At 37.9% G+C, this 22,446-nt stretch overlaps 1 protein-coding gene across 3 annotated transcripts in view; it reads right to left on the minus strand.

Moving 5' to 3' along the window:
* Window positions 1-864: 864 nt before the first annotated feature.
* NXPH1 (neurexophilin 1) overlaps window positions 865-22,446 on the minus strand; it is a 172,719-nt gene continuing 151,137 nt past the window's right edge. For all 3 annotated transcript variants that reach the window (XM_038390849.2, XM_038390850.2, XM_038390852.2), the window contains exon 3: window positions 865-2,793. In XM_038390849.2, the coding sequence (XP_038246777.1) occupies window positions 2,032-2,793 (762 nt within the window). In that variant the 3' untranslated portion in view covers window positions 865-2,031. The remainder of the gene's footprint in view (window positions 2,794-22,446) is intronic.

Below are 22,446 nucleotides of genomic sequence, written 5' to 3' on the forward strand. Positions count from 1 at the left end.
TAGAGACTTGATACTGTGGAAGCTTCTCCTTCACTTGTAGTCAATGGTAGAAACATTTGTCATTAGTTTTATTCATTTGTTTCATTTTCATACTATTCTTTTGTAAGAGGGTTAAGGTGACAAAAGAATCATCTGGGATCTTGATTTAAGTCCCAGGCAATTCAACATGGGATTGGACGTGGTCTCTGATTTCTCACTTCTTAGACCTTTGAATCTCCGGAGCATTAGAGAAGTGCATGTTTGGGCTTTGGAAAGGCTTCTCTTTGTTTCCTGCATAGACTTTTCTCAGCATAGCTTTGGCAGCCATCTAGGAGCGAAGGATAAAATTCATGTGTGGGTGGGCACAAATGGTAATCCTAAGAGAAATGAGAGGGAATCTGAGATCCTTTCCATGCAACCTTCAATTAGGTGTAAACATATCAGTGAAGTTATTGTGGTTGGATAGCTGGAAGCTGGGGGGCAAAGTGTGCCACTATATACAAAAAAGATGCACAATCAACTGCTTTCCTATTAGAGGGATAAAACTCTTCAACTACATACAAGGAGGTCTGTGCCTACACTAGGCTATAATTAAGGCAAAGGCAGACTTGTGCACACACAGAGAGAACAACTTTTCCCACTTTTAAATTGGTAAGTTGCTTTCATTTATGACTAATAATAATTTAGGCCCTGCTCCTGCAAATTGTTCTTTGAGGGATGACTCCCATTGAAGTCAACAAGGCCCTATGACGGCATTGAGATCTGCCTGCGTGCTACAGCTTGGGATAATTCTGCACAAATTTGAAGATAGGAGATTGAAAACCATGATGGAGTTTGAGCATAGTCTTCTTGTTGGACCATTTAAACCACCATCTACACAGTACATATTGAAACTCAACTTTAAGTATTTTATTTTTATGTACAGTTCATTTTTTGTCTGGAAATAAAATATCTAAATACAGACAGACTGTAATGTTGTATGTGTATAGCTCTCAACAATACTTTAGCTGAATAAATGCTTTGTACATTATTCTGTCTTTTTAATGGAGTTTACAGCTACATTGATAAAATGGATTCCTCATTTCCTTGATTGTTTTTAACCAATAACAAGCAGAAAGACAATTACAAGTTAATATTAATAAGCAGCTCAAATAACACTGGTTAAACTATGTACAATACAAACCATTCATACAAATGAAGACTAGGATATTGAATTTGTTACAATATTTGTAATAAAGATAAGACAGCCACTTATAACTTACATGTTGTCTATCAGGCATTTTCCTTCTTGCAGAGAGAGAGAGTTTTTAAGTAGCTCAGCTGGTCTCAACTCTGCCAATTTAAATGTTCAGTGAAGAAATATGTAACAATAATGTCTGCCCACATGTAAATTCCAAATGTCTGCTTATCTGTACTAGTAATAGGCTCCCTCCACAGAAAAAGAGCCACCTAACGCCACCTTGAATGTGCCTACTGTATGCTGGAAAAAAGTCACTATACTTTGCTGTGTTCATATAATAAGGAATACTGAATTCTAGACACACTTCCCCCGCCCCCCATTTTAACAAGCATTTACTCCTATAGTATTATTTACCAGTACAGCTAGTCTAAGCAGTAGAATGCATGAGTGGGGGTTATTGATTGGCATGTATTCAAGACGTTAAAGGTGATTTCCAAAACAGTTTGTGTTAGAAACCATTCTCTGTATAGTTAATCCTTTTGGCTTGATGATAGGTTATCCTGAAACATTATGGATCAGACAATGAAAGCCCTCTTAACAGGAATCTTAATAGAGGTGAGCTGAAAAGAGTGCATGTCTATGTGGTTTTATTTCAAATCCATAGTGATTTACAACTAGACTGATACATGGAGCTGACTGGGCAGAAATTACAGTAGATTGTTTTCCACTAACATATTTGCAGCCAGTTGACAGCGCAGCAGAGTGTAGACACATTCCAGGCAATAGGGTGGCCTTCTTCTTTGAGGTAACAGCCCTGTCGTATGACCTCTCTTATTCCTCAGGCTTGAGTCTCAGACACATGTTGTTCATTCTCAACCCGAAGGGAAGTAGGGTGTGTCACTGTGGTAGTTGTAATCAGGACACACCTTTTGTACTAGTTTATAATCTGTACTATAAAAGGAAATGTAAATACAGATTACTTTAAAGGGCTTGGAGCAGAGCCATGACACATGACTTTGGGTCTGCTCTTGATAACATGTTTTTGAAGGGTCATAGTTGCAGAGTGTGTTCTTGGTAGCCTTGTCGACCTTTTCATATTCGATGCGACAGTTAAAGGACTTGGAATCTTTGGCATCAATCACCGTTTGTTGTGCCAAGTCAAATTCCACTATTTTGGTTGGGGGTACCAGGCTCACAGATACATTCCCTTGGCCAGTGGAATTGTGCCTGAAATAAACGCTAAACGTCCCATTGCCATGATCAACAATTTTCCCAGTTATTAAAAGGTTTAACTTCACAGTTTTGATGTTGGAATGAAAGTCGCCCCAGCCAAACATTTTCTTAAATTTCCCAGTCTTGACAATGGGCCGTCTCTTTGCTCTGGGTCGAGGCTCTTGAAGATCTGTGGAGTTCCTCAGCCAATCCCAGAGATCTTGCTCAGAATACGTTTCTGGGGCATCATATCGCAGGTCCAAATCTGTATCATTTTCTTTGCCATGAAAAGTCTGTGATAGCAGTCGGCTGATGGACAAGTCTTTGCTGCTTTCTGTCCATATGTGCTTTAGTGTGGATTTGGAGCTGCCTGATTTTAGAAGTTCTGATTTGCCGCCATTTGTTAAATTTGCACATGTGACCTGGGGGGAAAAAAAAAGATCAGATTGAGATAGGTACCTACGAAATCCATTGTTCCCATCTGAGGCCAAAGAGATTATAGTTCAGAATTAAACAGAGTTAAAATTAGTTTTAAGGATGAAAAGGGGCAAAGCCAAGGCTCTGCCTAATTCCCCCCCACACCCTCCACTTATAGACAAAGAGGATGTAATGGCTCTGCAGAGGGGATGCCTGATATCCTTGTACCACTGTGCAACCCAAGCCATATTTCAGTCCCAAGTGAATTATACAGCACTGAAATCCAAGTGAGTGTTTGACTGCTAAAGTGAAGATTACAAAAGTGAATATCTAAGTGAAATGAACAGTTCAAAAATACAGATCAAAGTTTTATAAAATCATGAAAACCTTGCCCTGAAATCCTGAGGAATCTAAAAACGTCAGGGCCAATTTCTCACATCTGGTCAGCACCAGAGCAAAAAAGACCTAAGCTAGCCATGTTCATTTTTCCCTTCTAGCTTTAAAAATAAAGTCTACATTGTCATATTTTCTGAAGGGTAAACAGAATAGTCTTAGTTTTGTAAGTGGACTGACACTGACACTTAACTCCTTTGCCTGGCTACAATGAGCATCACAGCAACCCTCGCTGGTAATTTAATCATATGGGTGTTTTAGGAGCCATCCCATTATCCTGTTTGCTTTTATAAATGCCTCCTCCCTTTATCAAAATTAACTGGACATATCGCCACTCCCTGAAACTCAGTGGAAACAATATAACACGTATAGAGTGAAGCCTTCTTGCTGGTGCAATCTAGGGATATTTGTATTGAAAGGCAGCAAATATAACAAAGATATTTCCATGTCCTGATGAACATGGAATTGAACTGTGTTGCTGACCAGATTTCTCTTTCCAGGGTAGTTATGCCACCTCCCAGACATGCTACATGGAAACTGAACATCTTGAAGGGATGACAGATATGATGACAGCTTTTAAAAAAAATATTAAGTCAGTCAGAGTATTAGCAGAATAGCACCAATGCCTTTCATGTTGGGGTGGGGACAGGGCAGAGAGAAGAAATAAACAGAATGTGCTCTTTATTTAGGATTAATCCCTTGGATGATTTTTCCATCTTTTGAATGGCAGGAAGGATAAATACTGCCTAGCATTTGATAGGTTATTTGTATTTGTGTCTTAGCATCAACTCAGTGAGCCAGGAGAGAGGCTGTAATGAAGTGTTCTGAAGGAGGACTAGTTAATGAAGCAGCCATGAAGATAACATGGGGAGAGAGACTTAAAACATAATTTTGCAGAAGCTTATGAGGAGTGAGAGCAAAATAGGAGAAATGTGGTTAAAAGAAATGTGCCAGTCTAGCATGAATCTAAACAGTTAATTAGCAGATTTAGTGTACCTGCATTCTGAAGGTAGCAAATAAATTGCTTATTGTCATATTTTACTCTCCTCACAGTTTGCTTTTTCTTCTCCTTCCTTTTTTCAAAAAACATTTGTGTTCCAGTAAGTTACATTTCATAGGATTAAACAGCAAATTCCCACATAACTGGATGTAACACCATAAAGCTCATTTTAAAGAAAAGCTCTTTTTTTTAGACTACATAAAACCAAGCACCCCAGAGAAGAAGTGAATATTTCTGAAATACTTGCTGTCGGCTACAAATCATGAGTGTTTTAAAAGCTAGTAATCTCAAGTTTAAATGGAAGCTTCAGATTCCAAGCAAGACACATTGTTTCATATCTGACCTAACAAACGCAATTGATTGTTACTCTCATTGATTTTGTAATAGTTTAAGAGCTTCTAGTCATGCAGTTGGCCCTGAGACCTCTGTTTGTGATTTTCTATTTGGGTAACTGGCTGCATTCAGATTAAAGACCTGCTCCTGCCCTCCCTAGTCAGGTATCTAAGCAAAGAGTCTGACTAAACAGTACAAGAGCACCCAAAAGGGCTAACAATACAATTCATTGCTCATCAAAGTAATATTATTTGCAAAATGATAGTATCTTGTTTTTAACCCTACAGCTTTTTTCCCATAACACTACTGTGTTGTATTGTAACTATACATATATCCCCTCAGATGTGCATGCCATGTAGTACATAGTTTGGCTAATACAGCCATGTGGAAAAGCAGGATTTCCTTTATGATTTTGTTATATCTGTGTTCACATCTACCCAACCATCTCAAAACTGTCACAGAAACTGTAATATAATTGTAAGAAAACATCCAAACCTATGACATTTTGCATGTTTGCGGAGCAAAAACTATTGCACTTGAAAATGATCCCATTTTAGCATAAAAATATCATGAAAACAGGACCAATTTCCAATACTCAATGATATGCAAAAAGTATTAAGTATTTCAATTAGTTGTGAATGTTTTCATCCCTAGAGCATGTACACACAGTTCAAAAATACATGTACTATAACATCCATTTTGCTTTCTCTTCCCTGCATCTCACTATATATATATCAGGTGCCATTTAATTCTTGATATGTTCTGCACTGAATTGTTTACCATACTGCAGTAGAGTTCAGTGGGACTCCTCTCTCATGGAAAGTTACTTGAGTACATTTTTGCAGGATGGGGGATTTGTATTCCCTATAATTATCATTGGGCCTACATAAACATCACAGTAAATTTAACTACCATGGACAATAAATGTCAAGATTTATTTGGGTTGTACTGTACACTACATTTCCAAAATCTGTACTATGATTTAAGTTTCTATCAACAGAAGCTCTTTGGACTGTCTCTTACTATAGGTTTATATAGTGCCTAGCACAAAGGAGCTCTGATTCTCATTGGGAGCTTTAGGCACAATCATAATACAAATAGTAATAGGTAAAGTATGAAATGCTGACAGGTATACTTACTACAATGCATGATTTTTTTTCTTCAACAAAGAAATGCTTCCTGACATTTTTAAATGATTATAATGCTGGAAGGTGGTGTTCAGAAGGGAATTACAACAAAGAGTAGAAGATATTTGGGGGCCTAATCCAAAGCCCAGAGCTCACTGAAAGACTCACAATGAGTACAATGGGCCTTGGTCCTTGCCTTTTAGATGGAGAATGCATATTTCCACCAGACCCTCTTGGTATCAGAAATCACACTATCATCTGGTCATCCTTTTCCCATGAATAATAACAAATTGCTGTTCAATATATTTTTTGTAATTTTTGACAGTGCTTTCAGTGAAAACAATATATGAAATTTATATTATGGAGACAAAGTATATTTTCATGACTATGGAATTGATTTGTATGTCCAGTTTCACTGAGTTTCAGCAAAACACTCCAGTCTTTGTCTGATCCTTTTAGAGACTGAAGACATTTTCACAGTGATATTTCACTGATTAGACCTTAACTTCATTAGATGTGTTTTTCATGAGTATTATTGTCTCATTTAAGACTCCCTAAGAGAGGGTAACTCATTTATCTCAAAGCCTTTGGGGTTCAATTTAAAGACATCCCTCATGCACATGAACCTATTACCTACCATAGTCCAAACTGGATGCTTGAGATCAGATAAGTTTTTTTAAAATCCAAGTGGTACAAAATGACTCTTGATTTCTCAGTCTTTCATTATACTGTAGATCTATTACAGTTCATTATATATAATTACAGTATTGGTTTAGAAATTATGCATTTATTCCTCTAAGTGTATGAATACTTGAGGGCAAATGGAAATGCAAACAAACAATCTAATACTCAAGGTAGGAAATTTCTCTCTTCAGGTAAATAACTAATCAAAAAATCCCAAGTTAATTTTGGCTGGCATACCGTAGTAGGAATTTGTCAACTCAGTGTTTGCATATTCACTGTGTAGAGCAACACAGTATTCTGACTTCCTGGCCAGATGCCTCAGGTACTTTGCTAGTACAGGAATATGAATACCACATAGGTCTAAATGGCACTCTAATGACGAGACACAAGCACTCAGAATTCTCACCTAGATCCAATGTCTATGCAAAAACATTATTGTTTGTTTGTTGGTTGATGGGAAGATCTGAAGATTTAGGACCCTGTTGTACTTTGATCTACTTTGCTGAGGTTCCAGTTCTCAGCGCACATAATCAGCTGAATCCACTAGAACATCCTCTGCTGTTGATGTCACTGCACATTCCCGGGAAACAAAACAAAGGGCACATTTCTTGTTCTTCTCATATCAACACTGATCAGTATGATCCCTAAGAAAAAATGATGCAGAAGGTGTCTAAGCTTTAAGGCCCAGACCCTCATTTGGATTAATTAATGGCATAGGTTCATTTACACCAGATGAGGATCTGGCGCTAGAAGTTGTTCTATAGTTCTTAAGTAAATAATCAAGAAATTAGAAAAGAAATGGGCCTGGAAGAGAATCTGGGCTTTTTTCTCTGCCTTGATGTACCATGAGAGGAAAATACAGGAATGAGGGAAAATGGATATTACAGCATAAAAATTATACTTGAAAGATAATAAGAAAATGAAAATACTCTGAGATCTAAGACTAAGGAATGCCCTTCATGCCAACTACTGCACATTGGAAATGTGTAGTCATCCATACTAGTGAAAATATTGTCCGACCATTGCTGACAGGGTCAGAAATATCTTGGGCAGGACTAGTCAAAATTGTTTCCATTAAAATTGTTTTCCTATGGAAAATTGGATTTTTGATGGAACAAAATTTTTTGCAGACTGTGTCTGTTTTGTGCAGAAAACTTTTAGTTTTCATCAAAAAATCTGACATACAGTACTAATGCAAATGGTCATGTCAACAGTTATTTCCATCCTTAATATCCAGGTGCCTAAAGATCTTTTAAAATCTGGCCCCAAGTGACTATTACAGGTATTATGTCATATAATATAATAAAAAAAATCACTGAGTAAGTAAAAATACGTTTACAATTGTTTTTATGGAACAACTTTACAGAGAGCGCTAATAACTTTTCAATTTAAGGGACAAATCATCCCCACTAAATTCAATGACAAAACTTCCACAGCAGCAGAAGAGCTAGAAAAGTGTCTGATGTTGTGTAGTTTGTTTTCATTTTCTTGCATGATAAAATAATTATGTCAGAATGTATACTGTTTGGCTTGTAAACCATGTCATTTCTCTTTCAGTTTAAAAGACATTATACCATCATGTGTAATATAATAGTCTGTAAACTGAAAGAAAACTGAGTTACAATACACAGCGTAGTTCCTCACATTACGATTTTACAGCTCTTCATTTTTGCCTCAGAAGTGTGAGAAATTCAGCCAGAATGGTTCTAATGGTGGAGGTGCAAGTGAATTTATAAAGATTTGGAGGAGGATTGAAATGTAACTGTATGAAATATCCTATTAACTCTTGCCCTCTGTTTTACATTTTTAGAAAGAATTTAAACTAAACCCTTGAAGCCTGGTGCCTATGTCCTCATTAAAGATTTTTCACTTCAGTGGATTATGACTTTTGAAAATTCACACCAGCTCCATTCAGCAGGGGATTAAATTTTCATGGAATAAATTAAAGTGGGTTAAAATGTCTAACAGAGTTTTAAGACCACTGCTTTATACAAGCATCACAGAGTTCTGTTAACTTTCAAATAAAACTCTAGCTAGGTAAATAACTTTTGTCAAGGATTTATTGCTGATTCCACATTCCTGTAAGCCCTCTTTTATTAATATTGGCTTGCCAGTTTCTGCATACATGTAGAAAGAAATATTAAACAAAATTAGAATATAGCTGAAAGGTCACCACACAATATTTTAATAAAAATCTGTACTGTCATCTGCTATATATATACATATACACACGATGTTCAAGAAGATGTCCTTTTTTCATATAAGTGAATAACCACATAGGTAGGATGAACAAGGTGAAAAAGACTCTAAGGCAGTCAAGAAAATGGCAGTTCTGTGCTGATTGAGCAGAGCAGATGACAGTATTCTAATGTGCAAAACATTGTGCTCTAGTAACATATTATTAATTATCCACATCTAGCTGAAAATTTTTCATTGTTAAGCTCTTCCATAAATCAATAAAATTTAAAAGCTCCCATATTAATATCAATGTGAGTAGACCATTACAGCTGTTTGTGAGTCAATGTGAGTAGTCTATTACTGCACCATATTTTTTGTAGAGAAGCATTAGAATATTCATATAACTAGTCCGCTTGATAAATGGATTATTCATAGTTGCATGAAGTAGCACGAAACTGCTATTTGATAAGGTTACAGTATCCACTAATGCTGATAGAATGTGTCATTTTCATGTCAAGGATATTGAGAGCCAAATTTTAAAAAATAGTTACCTAAATTGTGCAACCATCATAGGCATGCATAAATGAAAACAGGCACATACACAAGAGGCAGTTCTATGGCCAGCCCATGTATTCCTGTTATAAACAATCATCTGTTTTCATCTGCAGTTACCTATTGTGTATAAACAGATGTCTATTTTAGGGAGTCCGGTGGCACCTTAAAGACTAACAGATTTATTTGGGCATAAGCTTTGGTGGGTAAAAAACCCACTTCTTCAGATGCATGGAGTGAAAATGGAGGCATAAATATATTGGCACATGAAGAGAAGGGAGTTTCCTTATAAGTGGAGAACCAGTGTTGACAAGGCCAATTCAGTCAGGGTGGATGTGGTCCACTCCCAATAACTGATGAGGAGGTGTCAATACCAAGAGAGAGGAAATTGCTTTTGTAGTGAGCCAGCCACTCCCAGTCGTTATTCAAGTCCAAATTAACGGTGTAAAGTTTGCAAATGAATTGTAGCTCTGCAGTTTCTCTTTGAAGTCTGTTTTGGAAGATTTTTGTTGAAGTTTTTTGTTGACAGACTGGACTTCTACATAGAGTGCTTCTACAGACATGCACAGGCTGAAATTGTGAACAAACAGCATCACTTGCCCCATAACCTCAGCTGTACAGAACGCAATGCCATCCACAGCCTCAGAAACAATTCTGATATTATAATTAAAGGGACTGACAAAGGAGGTGCTGTAGTCATTCATGAACAGGTTGGATTATGAACAGGAGGCTGCCAGGCAACTCTCCAACACCACATTCTACAGACCACTATCCTCCAATCCCACTGAGGAGTATCAAAAGAAACCACACCATCTGCTCAAGAAACTCCCTGCTATAGCACAGGAACAAATCTACACAGACACACCCCTAGAGCCCCAACAAGGGGTATTCTATCTGCTACCCAAGATCCATAAATCTGGAACTCCTGGACACCTCATCATCTCAGGCATTGGCACTCTTACAGCAGGATTATCTGGCTATTTGGACTCTCTCCTCAGACCCTACCAGCACTTCTAGCTATATTTGAGACATCACCAACTTCCTGAGGAAACTACAATGCATTGGTGATCTTCCTCAAAACAGCATCCTGGCAACCATGAATGTAGAAGATCTTTACACCAATATTCCACACAAGGATGGACTACAAGCTGTCAGGAACACTATCCTTGAAGAGGCCATGGCACACCTGGTGGCTGAGCTTTGTGACTTTGTCCTCACCCACAACCATTTCAGATTTGGGGACAACTTATATCTTCAAGTCAGTGGCATTGCTATGCATACTCGCATGGCCCCACAGTATGCCAACATTTTTATGGCTGACTTAGAACATTTCCTCAGCTCTCGTCCCCTAGCGCCCCTCCTCTACTTGCGCTACATTGATGACATCTTCATCATATGGACCCACAGGAAGGAGGCCCTTGAAGAATTTCTCCTGGATTTCCACAATTTCCACCCCACCATCAACCTCAGCCTGGATCAGTCCACACAAGAGATCCACTTCCTGGACAATACAGTGCTAATAAGCAATGGTCACATAAACACCACGCTATACCTGAAACTTATTGACCGCTATACTTACCTACATGCCTCCAGCTTCCATCCTAGACACATCATACAATCCATTGTCTACAGCCAAGCCCTAGAGATACAACCACATTTGCTCCAATCCCTCAGACAGAGACAAGATCTTTATCAAGCATTCTTAAAACTACAATACCCACCTGGGGAAGTGAGGAAATAGATTGACAGAGCAAGACGGGTACCCAGAAGTCATCTGCTACAGGACAAGCCCAACAAGGAAAATAACAGAACAGTACTGGCGATCACGTACAGCCCCCAGCTAAAACCTCTCCAGCACATCATCAATGATCTATAACCTATCCTGGAAAACAATCCCTCACTCTCAGAGACCTTGGGAAGCAGGCTAGTCCTTCCTTAAAGACAGTGCCGCAACCTGAAACAAATACTCACCAGCAACTACACACCACATCCCAAAAACACTAACCCAAGAACCAATTCCTGTAACGAACTCTGTTGCCCACTCTGTCCCCATATCTACTCTAATGACAGGTTTCAGAGTAGCAGCCCTGTTAGTCTGTATTCACAAAAAGAAAAGGAGTACTTGTGGCACCTTAGAGACTAACAAATTTATTTGAGCATAAGCTTTCATGAGCTACAGCATCCGATGAAGTGAGCTGTAGCTCATGAAAACTTATGCTCAAATAAATTTGTTAGTCTCTAAGGTGCCACAAGTACTCCTTTTCTTTTTGCATATCTACTCTAGCGACACCATCATAGTACCCAACCACATCAGCCACACCATCAGGGGCTCATTCACCTGCACATCTACTAATGTGATATATGCCATCATGTGCCTGCAGTGCCCTTCTACCATGAACATTGGCCAAACCAGACAGTGTCTACATAAAAGAATAAATGGACACAAATCAGACAACAGGAATGGTAACATACAAAAGCCAGTAGGAGAACACTTCAATCTCTCTGGACATTCAATAACAGATTTAAAAGTAGCCATCTTTCAAAAAAAAACCCTTCAAAAACAGACTTCAAAGAGAAACTGCAGAGCTATAATTCATTTGCAAACTTAACACCATTAATTTGGGCTTGAATAGGGACTGGGAGTGGCTAGCTCACTAGAAAAACAAATTCCCCTACTTGGTATTGACACCTCCTCATCAGTTATTGGGAGTGGACCACATCCACCCTGATTGAATTGGCCTTGTCAACGCTGGTTCTCCACTTCTAAGGTAACCCCCTTCTCTTCGTGTGCCAATATATTTATGCCTGTATCTTTAATTTTCACTCCATGCATCTGAAAAAGTGGGTTTTTTACCCATGAAAGCTTATGCCCAAATAAAGCTGTTAGTCTTTAAGGTGCCACCAGACTCCTCGTTGTTTTTGTGGATACAGACTAACACGGCTACCCTTCCAATATTTTAGGGGAGATTTTTTGTAAGGCACAAAGGGCAGCTGTATGCCTAACTTCCAATGAAGTTCAATTCTATGTGCTTTTCAAAATGTCTCCCTTTGGGAGTACACAATACTCCCGCTACATTGTCTTGTGAACACTATCAGCACAATCTTCCAATCCTCGAGGATGTAATGAGGAGTGGAAATTTTTTTCTTTGCTAAGTATGTTTGCTTTCTACTTGGTGTGTAGATGTCAAAATCTAGCAAAACTCCACTGAAAGAACAAGAGTGCCGTTTCTTTAATGCCCTAACAAAAAACCAAGTAGCAGAGAGACAAAGAATGGTTCTCAGCAGAACCTCCACTGTGAAGCAGAGACATGAGTAGCTTCAGGGATAATACCACCTCTTGTGTTAGAATGCTGGTCTTTCTGTGATTCTTCACTATTGTCTCATGACACTCATCCAGTAAATGTATCAAAGAGATGAAGGAAAGTATCCAATGTTATTAGATACATGTACATGCATCATGTAATCTAATAACATTTGTCTAGCAAAGTACTTATTCACATTAGCAAAAAGAAAAGGAGTACTTGTGGCACCTTAGAGACTAACAAATTTATTAGAGCATAAGCTTTCGTGAGCTACAGCTCACTTCATCGGATGCATTTGGTGGAATCCTTAAACTTTAACAGGTAAATGTTTAGGCTTGTGGTATTTTTCTCATTATCAGTCCAAGTGGATGTTGTGGAAGAATGTTCAGTAGCAGCTCAACTACATAAAACAGGTTGGAGTCATACAGTAGAATGCTGCGGTAGATGCATGTTATTTGTTTTATGCACTGCAGTTTTTTCTTCCTACAATAGTGTCATACCTAATTAAAAGTGAAAATTAGTAGCCAGCAGTATTAATCAAATTCAATATGTGGTTCTTGGCTCTTGAGAGCGATGGTTCAATTGCTGGTGCCATCAATGAGGTCATTAATTTAAATCTAGATGAGTAAAAAGGCCTAAGGGCATTGACATATAAGCTGAAGGAGGATGTTCTATGAAAAATTGTTCCCAATGAAAGGAAAAACTTAAGGGGAAATATATGAACATTGTCTCAGCACATCCAGCTACTGGACAGTAAGCATAATTGTCAGGATTGTTGTGTGGAGGTCAGTGGTTATGTCCCTGCAACATAACAGTTTGATACAGCGCTTTTCATTCTCAAGTTATCCCAAAATGGTTGACAATGGGTTAAATATTGCTTATTTATTGTCTGTGTTGGCAAATACCACAGTCATTTTATACTTGTAAACTTGTGCCAAGCATAGCTCATGTGTCCAGAGAATCTGGGAATGAGATTTTATCAAAGCCTGAGTACAAGTTTCATAAATTCTTCATATTTTCTCTTTCAAATTCTACAGAAAAGGTTTCCAAATGTCTGATCTGCAGTTACTTGAGTTGTACTCAGCTGCTGTGCAAAACAACAGGGGGAGACTTCTTGAGCCTTCCTCTTACACATGAAGCAGCTGGACACAATGTGACTCAAGGAATCTTGGTCCAGAGGAGTAAATTACAGAGGAGTGCCCCAGTCCTAAGTGCTTCCTCCAAATGACTGGTGGCTGAAAGATTATATATTTTTCAGCAAATGCTATTTCTGTCCTAATAAAGTTGTGGTGTCTTCACTCTTCACTTTTTCTGTTAGAAAGAAGGAAAAACAGAGGGGGAAGGGGATGGTAATCTAGTATTCAAACCTGACTTCACAGGAGCTACTCACATGGGTAAAAAAAATTTGGACTTGTTTGGCCTGTTCATGCTGGCCAATATTTGGTTTATTGGGAAACCCACAAAATGTGTGGGATTTAGAGGTTATCTGAACCTTAGAAAACCACAGGCATCCATAAAATTAAGCTGGAATTCTCACAAAACAAGGCTTTGAGATTAGATCTCCAGCATGTCAGGGAGATCTGAAAATACCACAAGTTCAGACTTTCCTGTGAAATAGCAGTTCCACCTGGAACCAGGAAGTGCAGAGGTCCTCACAAATGAAAAAAGGAGAAAACAGAATTTTTGGAACAATAAAAACAACTTCATGTTTGAGTTCCAAGCAATGGTTTGAGTTGATTTTTATTTGACCACAGATCATTTTGACCATCTCCGGTTTGGCTGTGTTGAAGTCATTTGGGTAAATTCTGTCTATGCTTACAGCTATGCAGCCACTTTTATGCATGGGATTTCACAGCAGTGAATCAGTCCAGATTTTGGCTGATTGCCTTTAAGAGAATAAAAATTCAAATTACCAAGTCAAAAATGGATGAAGACCATAATCTATCGATATATTCCTATATCTGTCCAAAAGCAAGAAGTATCTTTTCATGGTCTCATCTGATATAGTTCTGTGGCTGAACAGCCATGGAAAACAAATTTACTTTAGCAAGAAAATTTCATTTGTTACCTGCCAACCACTGATACAAAACATAGCTTTGAAAAAATACTAAAAACCTCACTCCCACACTTATAGTTTCACTACAATATATTTTCTAAACAACATTCAATAAGATGATAAAAGCATTTCTTTTAAATAGCCATGCTTAGCAGTCCATTTTCCCGGTATGAAGGAGAGCTATTGTCTCTTTCATTAACCATAGTTAATGGTATTTATTATTATTTATATTATTTGAGAGCTTAGAGGCCCCATCTGAGATCAGGACCCTATTGTGCTAGTAACTGCAAAATACATAGTATGAAACAGTGTCTGCCCTAAGGCAGCTACAGTCTAAATAGACAAGACAGAGAAAGGGCTGAAGGAGAAACATATGAATGACTTGCCCTAAGTCACATAGCAGGACAGTGGCAGAGCAAGGCATAGACTCCAGATCTCCTGACTCCCAATCCAATACCCTACACAATAGATCACACTGTCTTGTTCATTCATGGAAAAGAAGTTCATTAAATTATTTGGCAGAATCAGATTAAATGAATTGGAAAGGTCACAGGCTTTTTTGGTGTCAGAAAGCCAGCCCAGAGGCAAGTTGTGGCAATAAAAAGAGCAGAAAATTAGCCAGAGCAGCCACAAGCTGCTGATTTAGCTCACACCAAAGGGATGGATCTCTGACTTCAGTTTTCAGGGATTTTCCCCCTTCTGAAAGCCGTGCAAAGAGCCGTAGTTGCCAACACTATCTTCCCTCCCTTAAAGTCAATCCCCTCAGGGTGTAGTGGGCCATGCTTGCTCATGGGGGTGCCATTTGCAATCCCCCCCATCAATGGTTTCCACTGGATTGTCATGTATTTAATCAAACTTGAATTTGATTTCTGCAAATATAGACAAAAGACTAAATCTTTCTCACCCTGGTCACATAACTAACTTCATTGACTTTTACATAACCACACGAGTTAGGTGAGCCCAGAGTTCTTTAGCTTAATCTACTGTCTTTAAAGTGGGTCAGTTTAAAAAGTTTTTCTATTTCTGGCTTTTATTTTTTTACATGTATTGGTCAAGTCCAGTGCCCACTTAAGTCGAGGGAAAGACTCCAGTTGAATTAACTGGGCATTGAAGGGAACTCTATTTCTATTTGTCTCAAACCTCTACAATCAAACATTTTACAAAACTTTTCCCATCATGTGTCTTTCCCTTTAAAATTTAAAATGTGGGCTGCAACCTCCCATTGTCAACACATACAAGAGATTCAGAATCCTGCAATAATACTTAACAAAACTATTTGGTTTCTTGTAAATTAACCTTTTTCACAATATTCAACTTCCTAAGCAAAGTGGCTCAAACTGAAACCAAATTCATTATCTTAGATAAACTTAACCAGTGGCAATATGGATAGAAACTGGATCTTAAAAAATAGTATCTGATATCTGCAAACCATCTATTATAAGAAATAAAGCAAAGCTGTAGCTTTTTGATATAGTAAATGAACAAGTTAAGTATGCACGCATCTTAAGCATCATTAACCAGTTAACAGTTTCTTATGGATATGACAGTTGAGTTGGTAGGTTCATATTCCCAAGGGGTGTGCATGTGAATGTATGTGTGTATATATATATATATACACACACACACCCCTCTTGGGTATATGAACCTACCCACTCAACTGTCATATCCATAAGAAATTGTTTTCTCCAAGTTAATACTAATTTAGCTATGATTACCAGTCACCAGGTAGAGTATTTTTTTGTGTAATGTTAAGTACAGTCAGAGAAAACACGTATTTGCCAAGTGTGAGTTTTATAAGAATGTTGTTGCATAGCTTTAGTAGTAAAATGCTGATTGTTTGCCTGTTAAGCTCAGGGTAGACTGATATTTGCATATAAAAGACACCCATCACAAAGGTATCTATGATTAAATGAAAGCCTGAAAGTTGCCAGTATATATCTAAGAACAATATGAGTCAGGGAGGGAAACTGTGAGCCCAGAACAAAACAATCATATTTAGGAATGACTAAAAGAAAATTGCTTCTCTGTGCTTCATTCGGAAACCTGAAACTTCACACGGAGGCAAAAGCAGTTTGTTATTAAACATATGTACAGCTTTTGTAATAAAACCCAACACAAGGCAAATCTCGAGTTGTTTGGCATTTTCCTGGCACTTAGGAGGTGGGAACTTTATACAAGCTGAACAACAAATGTTCACTGAGCCTCCTAAAAACTGTAACTGGCAAGATTCAGAAGCTCTGTTTCTGATGAGAGAACTGTCAGTAAAACAACCTAATCTTATAATCCCTTGATGACTGAAACTGCCATTGGCTTCAAGTCAGAATTCTCATCTGGAGGTCTTGAAAGAGTAGGCCAAAGTTTTCAGACTTGGACACCTGTAGTAAGATAGCTGTATTTCGTCTGAAAATATCAACCAACAATTTTAATTAACACTGGCATTTCTGAGCCTATTCCTGTTGACAGTGTAGGGTTAAAAACAACACTGCATAGCGGGGGATGTGGCAGAGATGTTTGATAATGATTTAAAGACTGTTAGCTTTAGGTTTCTAGTTCAAATCCAGCAAAGGTCAACAGTGATCAACTGTATATTGGTTGATGGGTAGTAGTATATGTGAAATCAAATAGGGATCACAGTCCATTTCCTAATAGACACTTTCTGTATCACAAACACCAAATTGCCAGTGGACGCTCTTCCTGGTAATCTGTTTAGAGAGGGAACGAACAGAACTGGCACTGAGATTGCCACCCATTCAAGAGTAGATTAAGAATTATCATTTCATAGTTGAAGGACATGTTGGAAATTTGCCCTGCTACTTCCTGAGCTTTTCCCGTTTGTGAACTGACCTGAAGATGAGGGATGTTAAATCATCACCTTAGACCTCTAATAGTTTCATTTAAAGATTATTTTAAGTGACCTGCAATTCAGGTGAGCTCAACCTAAAATTGTAAATAGGCATGTTTTATAATTAAATAAGTGAGACCAGATCCTCAGCTAATGTAAACTGTAATATTTGTGGGTTCTTATGAAGGATACTTAGACAAAGCTGAGGTAGATGCTTATTATTAGCTATAAGACCTAGACTATCCATGAAGTCTCTCTGTATCACAGCATCGCCTTGTGCTCAGTCAGACTCAGTGAAGCCCAAGTACAGCTCTCTTTAAAAGATTTCCTCACATCTCTCCTTTCCAAAAAAACATGAAAAAACATAATACACAACAATATATATACAAGTAAAGAAACCTAATAATGCACTAACAATTTTCTTTTAGTCTTTGAGGTGCCTGCTAGGTCTCATGGATCTATATGTCATTGCTTCAGTCTCCACATTGTGATGCTAAGTACCAGCCATGCTCTTCTTTCGCTGAAGACTTGAACTCTTCCTCTCTTGCTATCTCATGACTTGTCTCCTTGTCTTCCCTTCAGTCTGGGATTTGTTGAAGGTGTCTCCTATTGCGTCTATATGTCAGTCCCTCAGCAGTGACAATCTCATAGGACCTAGAAGCCAATTCGCAAGAGAACTCTGCCTTTGACCAAGTTTTTCCATCATAGATACAGGCATGTTCATCTTGCTGCAAACATTCAAGTTCTCATGACCCCTGTCATATTAAACTTTTTGTTTAACAGTTTTTGTTTGTCAGGTTTTTTACACATAGTCAAGTCATTTGTATCAATTTCTACAAAATTAGACATTTTTGTTTTTAGTTTTCTATTAAACAAAACCTCTGTTGGTGGCAACCCAACAGCTGATCATAACCAGGGGAGACTTGAGTAAAAGTAGAGAGGTTATTTTACCTGGCACTGATGCAACTGTTGCTGGACTACTGTATCCAGTTCTGGTGCACACAATTCAAGAAAGATATTGATAAACTTGAGATGGTTCAGAGAAGAGCCACAAAAATAATTAAAGGATAAGAAAAGATGCTTTATATTGATAGACACAAGGAGCTCAATATATTTAGCTTAATAAAGAGAATGTTAAGGTTTTACTTGATTACAGTCTATAAAGTATCTACACAGGGAACAAATATTTAATAGTGGGCTCCTCAATCTAGCAGAGAAAGGTATATTACGATCCAATGGCTGGAAGTTGAAGCTAGCTAATTCAGAATGCAAATAAAGTGTACATTTTTAATGGTGAGAGTAATTAACCACTGGAACACTTTACTAAGGATCAGGGAGGATTCTCCATCACTGACCATTTTTAAATCAAGATTGGATGTTTTTCTAAAAGAGAGTCTCTAGGAATTTTTTCAGGGAAGTTGTATGGACTGTGTTATACAGGAAGTCAGATCAGATGGTTACAATGGTTCCTTCTGGCCTTGGAATCTATGATGCTTGTTCCTCCTAGCCTATGTATATCCTGGGATCCAGTGGAAAAATTCTGTAGATATTCCACTGCAGATAATCTATTAGTGGTCAAAAGTCCACTTTGCCTATAGTTGCCAATATTCCTTGATCTAAAAATGGACTTTAAAGGGCAAATAAATAGAATCAAGATTATTTTGATTCTCTTTGACTTATCTTGGACATTACTAGATTGTACCGATTTAAAATGCTTTATCTTTCCCATTCTAGCAGAAGATAAAAGGTTAAAGGAATAAAATACGTGCAGCAGGTTAAAGTCCTAGCATTCAAATGCATATCCTCATTTTATAACACGATTGTGACAAGACCTTCATAATTATTCTCCCTGCCTCCTTGACTGCATCATTTCTAGAAAGAAACCCAGGCATCTTAGTAAATGTAACTAATTTTAAGTCTGTAATACACTTTACTTCAGTCTTTCTGAACCATGATTGCCCCTGATTTGATCCAATTACTCCTTCATGTTGCAAAGATATTGTAAAACAGCCACTGTTTCTCAAAGACATGTCTCTGGCTCTAATTACATGACCTCAGAAGTTAATTCAGATTCCCTCTTCTTTGACTGCTTAGCCTTACAGAGCACATAGTCTATCCTTATCTGAAATTTAAATAATAATAAGAGATCAACCAGAATTTAGGAACTAGGAAATTGATGTCATCTCACAAATGGCCAGCAGAAGCTGATACAGAGTTCAGGTTTTGGTATTTTCATATATGTTAGTAGTTAGTAAATAATCTTCCATTACATACATGTATGTGTGAGATATCTAATCCCAGCACAGGCATCAGAAGGTTTAAGGGAGCCTGAGCATGTCAATAACCTCACTGACTGCACCAAGGGAGGGCATGCTCAGGTGAAGAGGAGGGGATGGACTTAAAAAGAAGAGAGAAAGTCAGTTGGGAGAGGAGATCCAGGGGGAGGATGTAATGAGCTCCCTCTCTCTGGGAAGGGGCCTTAATAGAAGGCCAATAAGTCTGGAAGGGCAGGAAGCAGACACTTTGTTCCTGAGGTGAGCCGGAAGCCTAAGGGAAGATCAGGAGCTGCTGAGGGATGAAGGCCTGCCTGAAATCATGGGAAATTGGAGATCTGTGCCAGCCTTAGACTAAGGGGTGGGGTGAGGCACAGGAACCAGAGGACAGATAGGAGGTCCTTGCATTATAATTGAGGCTTGCCTATGAGGAAGAGGGATGGCCAGCTGAGCCTAATTAGGGCTGAAGATTCAGTTGTCTTTATATTTCTATTGGGCATGTTAAAGAACTCTGTGGCCCTGTGGAGAAAGGGGTCAGACTCTTTAAGATGTCTTGGTCAGAGGATCAGGCCACCCCTATAGCCAGAATAGGCCAAAGAATGCAAGAGGGAAACTGAGACACAACTGCTGCAATGCCACATCCAGTCATGAGAGGGCATGTTGCAGCAGCAACTCTGCTGCAGTATGTATACATAATATACATATATATACATAAACCAACAAATTGCTAAAGGATCCTGTGACAGATTACTTACTATTGTCCCACAGTTTATAGCATGGTACAGTATTACGTTTCTAAAAGTCTATGGATTCCTCATGGGATACATGTTAGTTTCCCAAATAGAAGGTTAAAATGGGAGTTACTTCCCTGCTTGGTCATGTAAAGACTGCTTAGATTTCAGCTCCAGCCACAAGGAAGATAGCATTGCTTTTCTACTGTTTAATTAAAAATAATGTACTGGTGTGGCCGAGACCTAAATCTGCCCTATGGTTTCTGAATCTCCCAGTCAATATCAATTTATATTGAAATGCACATTATTACCTTCTCCATTCTCATCAGTATTGGGATCTTTCCTCCCCTACTTCCTTATTATACTGGGACTTTTCTCCATTAGTAACTAAAATTACTCATGAAGCAGGTGTTTTTTACCAGTTGTTGCTGGGGACAGAGAAAAGACCTGACATTATATGAGAGAATGCAGTGAAACTACTGTGGTTGCCCTCTTATAGGTTGATGAGTTGGTGAAGTTCCATGGGGAAACCCCAGTACCACTGTTTCCCATCTTAGAATGGAGACTTCTAAGACTTCTCCCAGAAATAAGGTGGATGAAATTGGGGATTTTTTTTAATCAGAGTTTGCACAGAATTTTTCATCAGTTACTTTTGTGGAATTTTACACCTTGAAAATTTCAGAAGACTGAAATGTCTCTCAGCACAGCCTAAAACACCCCCACAGCTACTCTTAGGAGAACAGTCTTTCTGACATCTACCCCCAGACTATTTACATTATTAGGCCTTAGTTTTTTGCAGGAACTTGAAATAAACCCACCTGCAATCCTCCTCTTTATAGAATAAATACCAATATATTCAAGAGGCAATGTTCTAAATAACAAGCTACAAGCCAATCAGGCCACAGAACAACCCAAATAAAAATGTCCTGGTTTCCTTTACTGTGTAAAATAAAAAGAAAAGGATGGATTTTTTTCAATATATTGAAGAAATACAAATATTTAAATTGCATTAGGCAGATATCAGCTATTTATTAAAAATTGCATGAAAAATATTAGAGAAGATGAGATTTCTCATACTGAGGGATGAGAAAAATTTATTACTTTGCTCATATAGAGCAAATTTTCCTGAGATTCTCAAATCATTTTATAAACATAAACCAAACTCACAACATCACTGTTAGACAGGTAACAATTCTTATTCCCATTTCATAGATGTGAAAACTGCAGCACTGAAGGATTGTATGACTTGACTCAGGCCAACTAGTCAGTCACAGATGGAATCCAAGAGCAAACTTACTCTGGCTGCCCAATAGGCAAAATTGTAGCATCATCAAGAAATCAGTCCAAAAGATGTGACTAAAGCAGTTATATTAGAAGCTGCTCAATAAAAGTTCTAATATAAAAGTGGTCCTACCAACACAGATGTATAGTATAAAACAAAAGTCTGTTTATCTGGGATCAGTTTTAGGCATAGTCTTCAGAATACAAAGGGTATTTAAAATACTAAAAAAAAATCTGCTTTGATTATTAATGCAGGGAACAAATCCAGGCTAAAAATAGAAAATACAAATATCTAAAATTGAGTCTTGAAAATGAATGTGTATGTTGAAATTCAAAAGATGCAAAGTCGTTTTTCCAATAAACTCCCTGAATTACTTATAATGAAAAATGAGACAAGATAGACGAGGATATAAAGCTTCTAAATACTGGTCTAACATTGGCAAAGTCGGCTTGAGAATGAAAGGTTTACCGTTTTTGTGGACCTATGTGACACTTTCTGGAGAAGGAAGCCTTTTATTCAGGAAAGGAACAGATGTTTTGGCAGATAGCATAGAAAGAATCCTGTCAGAGACTATAAACTAGGCTTGAAGGGAAGAAAAAAGAATATGGAAAAAATGTGAAGTATAAAACAAAAGAACCAAAATGACATGGATAAAATAGAAATGCACAAAACGACAAGAGCTTTGTTTAAAATAAATAAATAAATGCACTCAACTCCTTGTAACTTTGTGAAAAAGTTTTTTATGCCAAAAGAGAAACTGAACTCCCATTTATACAGCTCATTGCAGCAGGGGGTGGGGAGATTAATTTTATAACTGCAGATGGAAATCAAATAAAGGGAAGAGCAAATGCCCTTTTTAAAGATCAGTTGAGAATGATCACAAGTTTGCAGCCAATATGAAAATT

This window comes from Dermochelys coriacea, chromosome 2, assembly GCF_009764565.3.
Source record: "Dermochelys coriacea isolate rDerCor1 chromosome 2, rDerCor1.pri.v4, whole genome shotgun sequence".
In the NCBI taxonomy this organism is placed as follows: Eukaryota; Metazoa; Chordata; order Testudines; family Dermochelyidae; genus Dermochelys; species Dermochelys coriacea.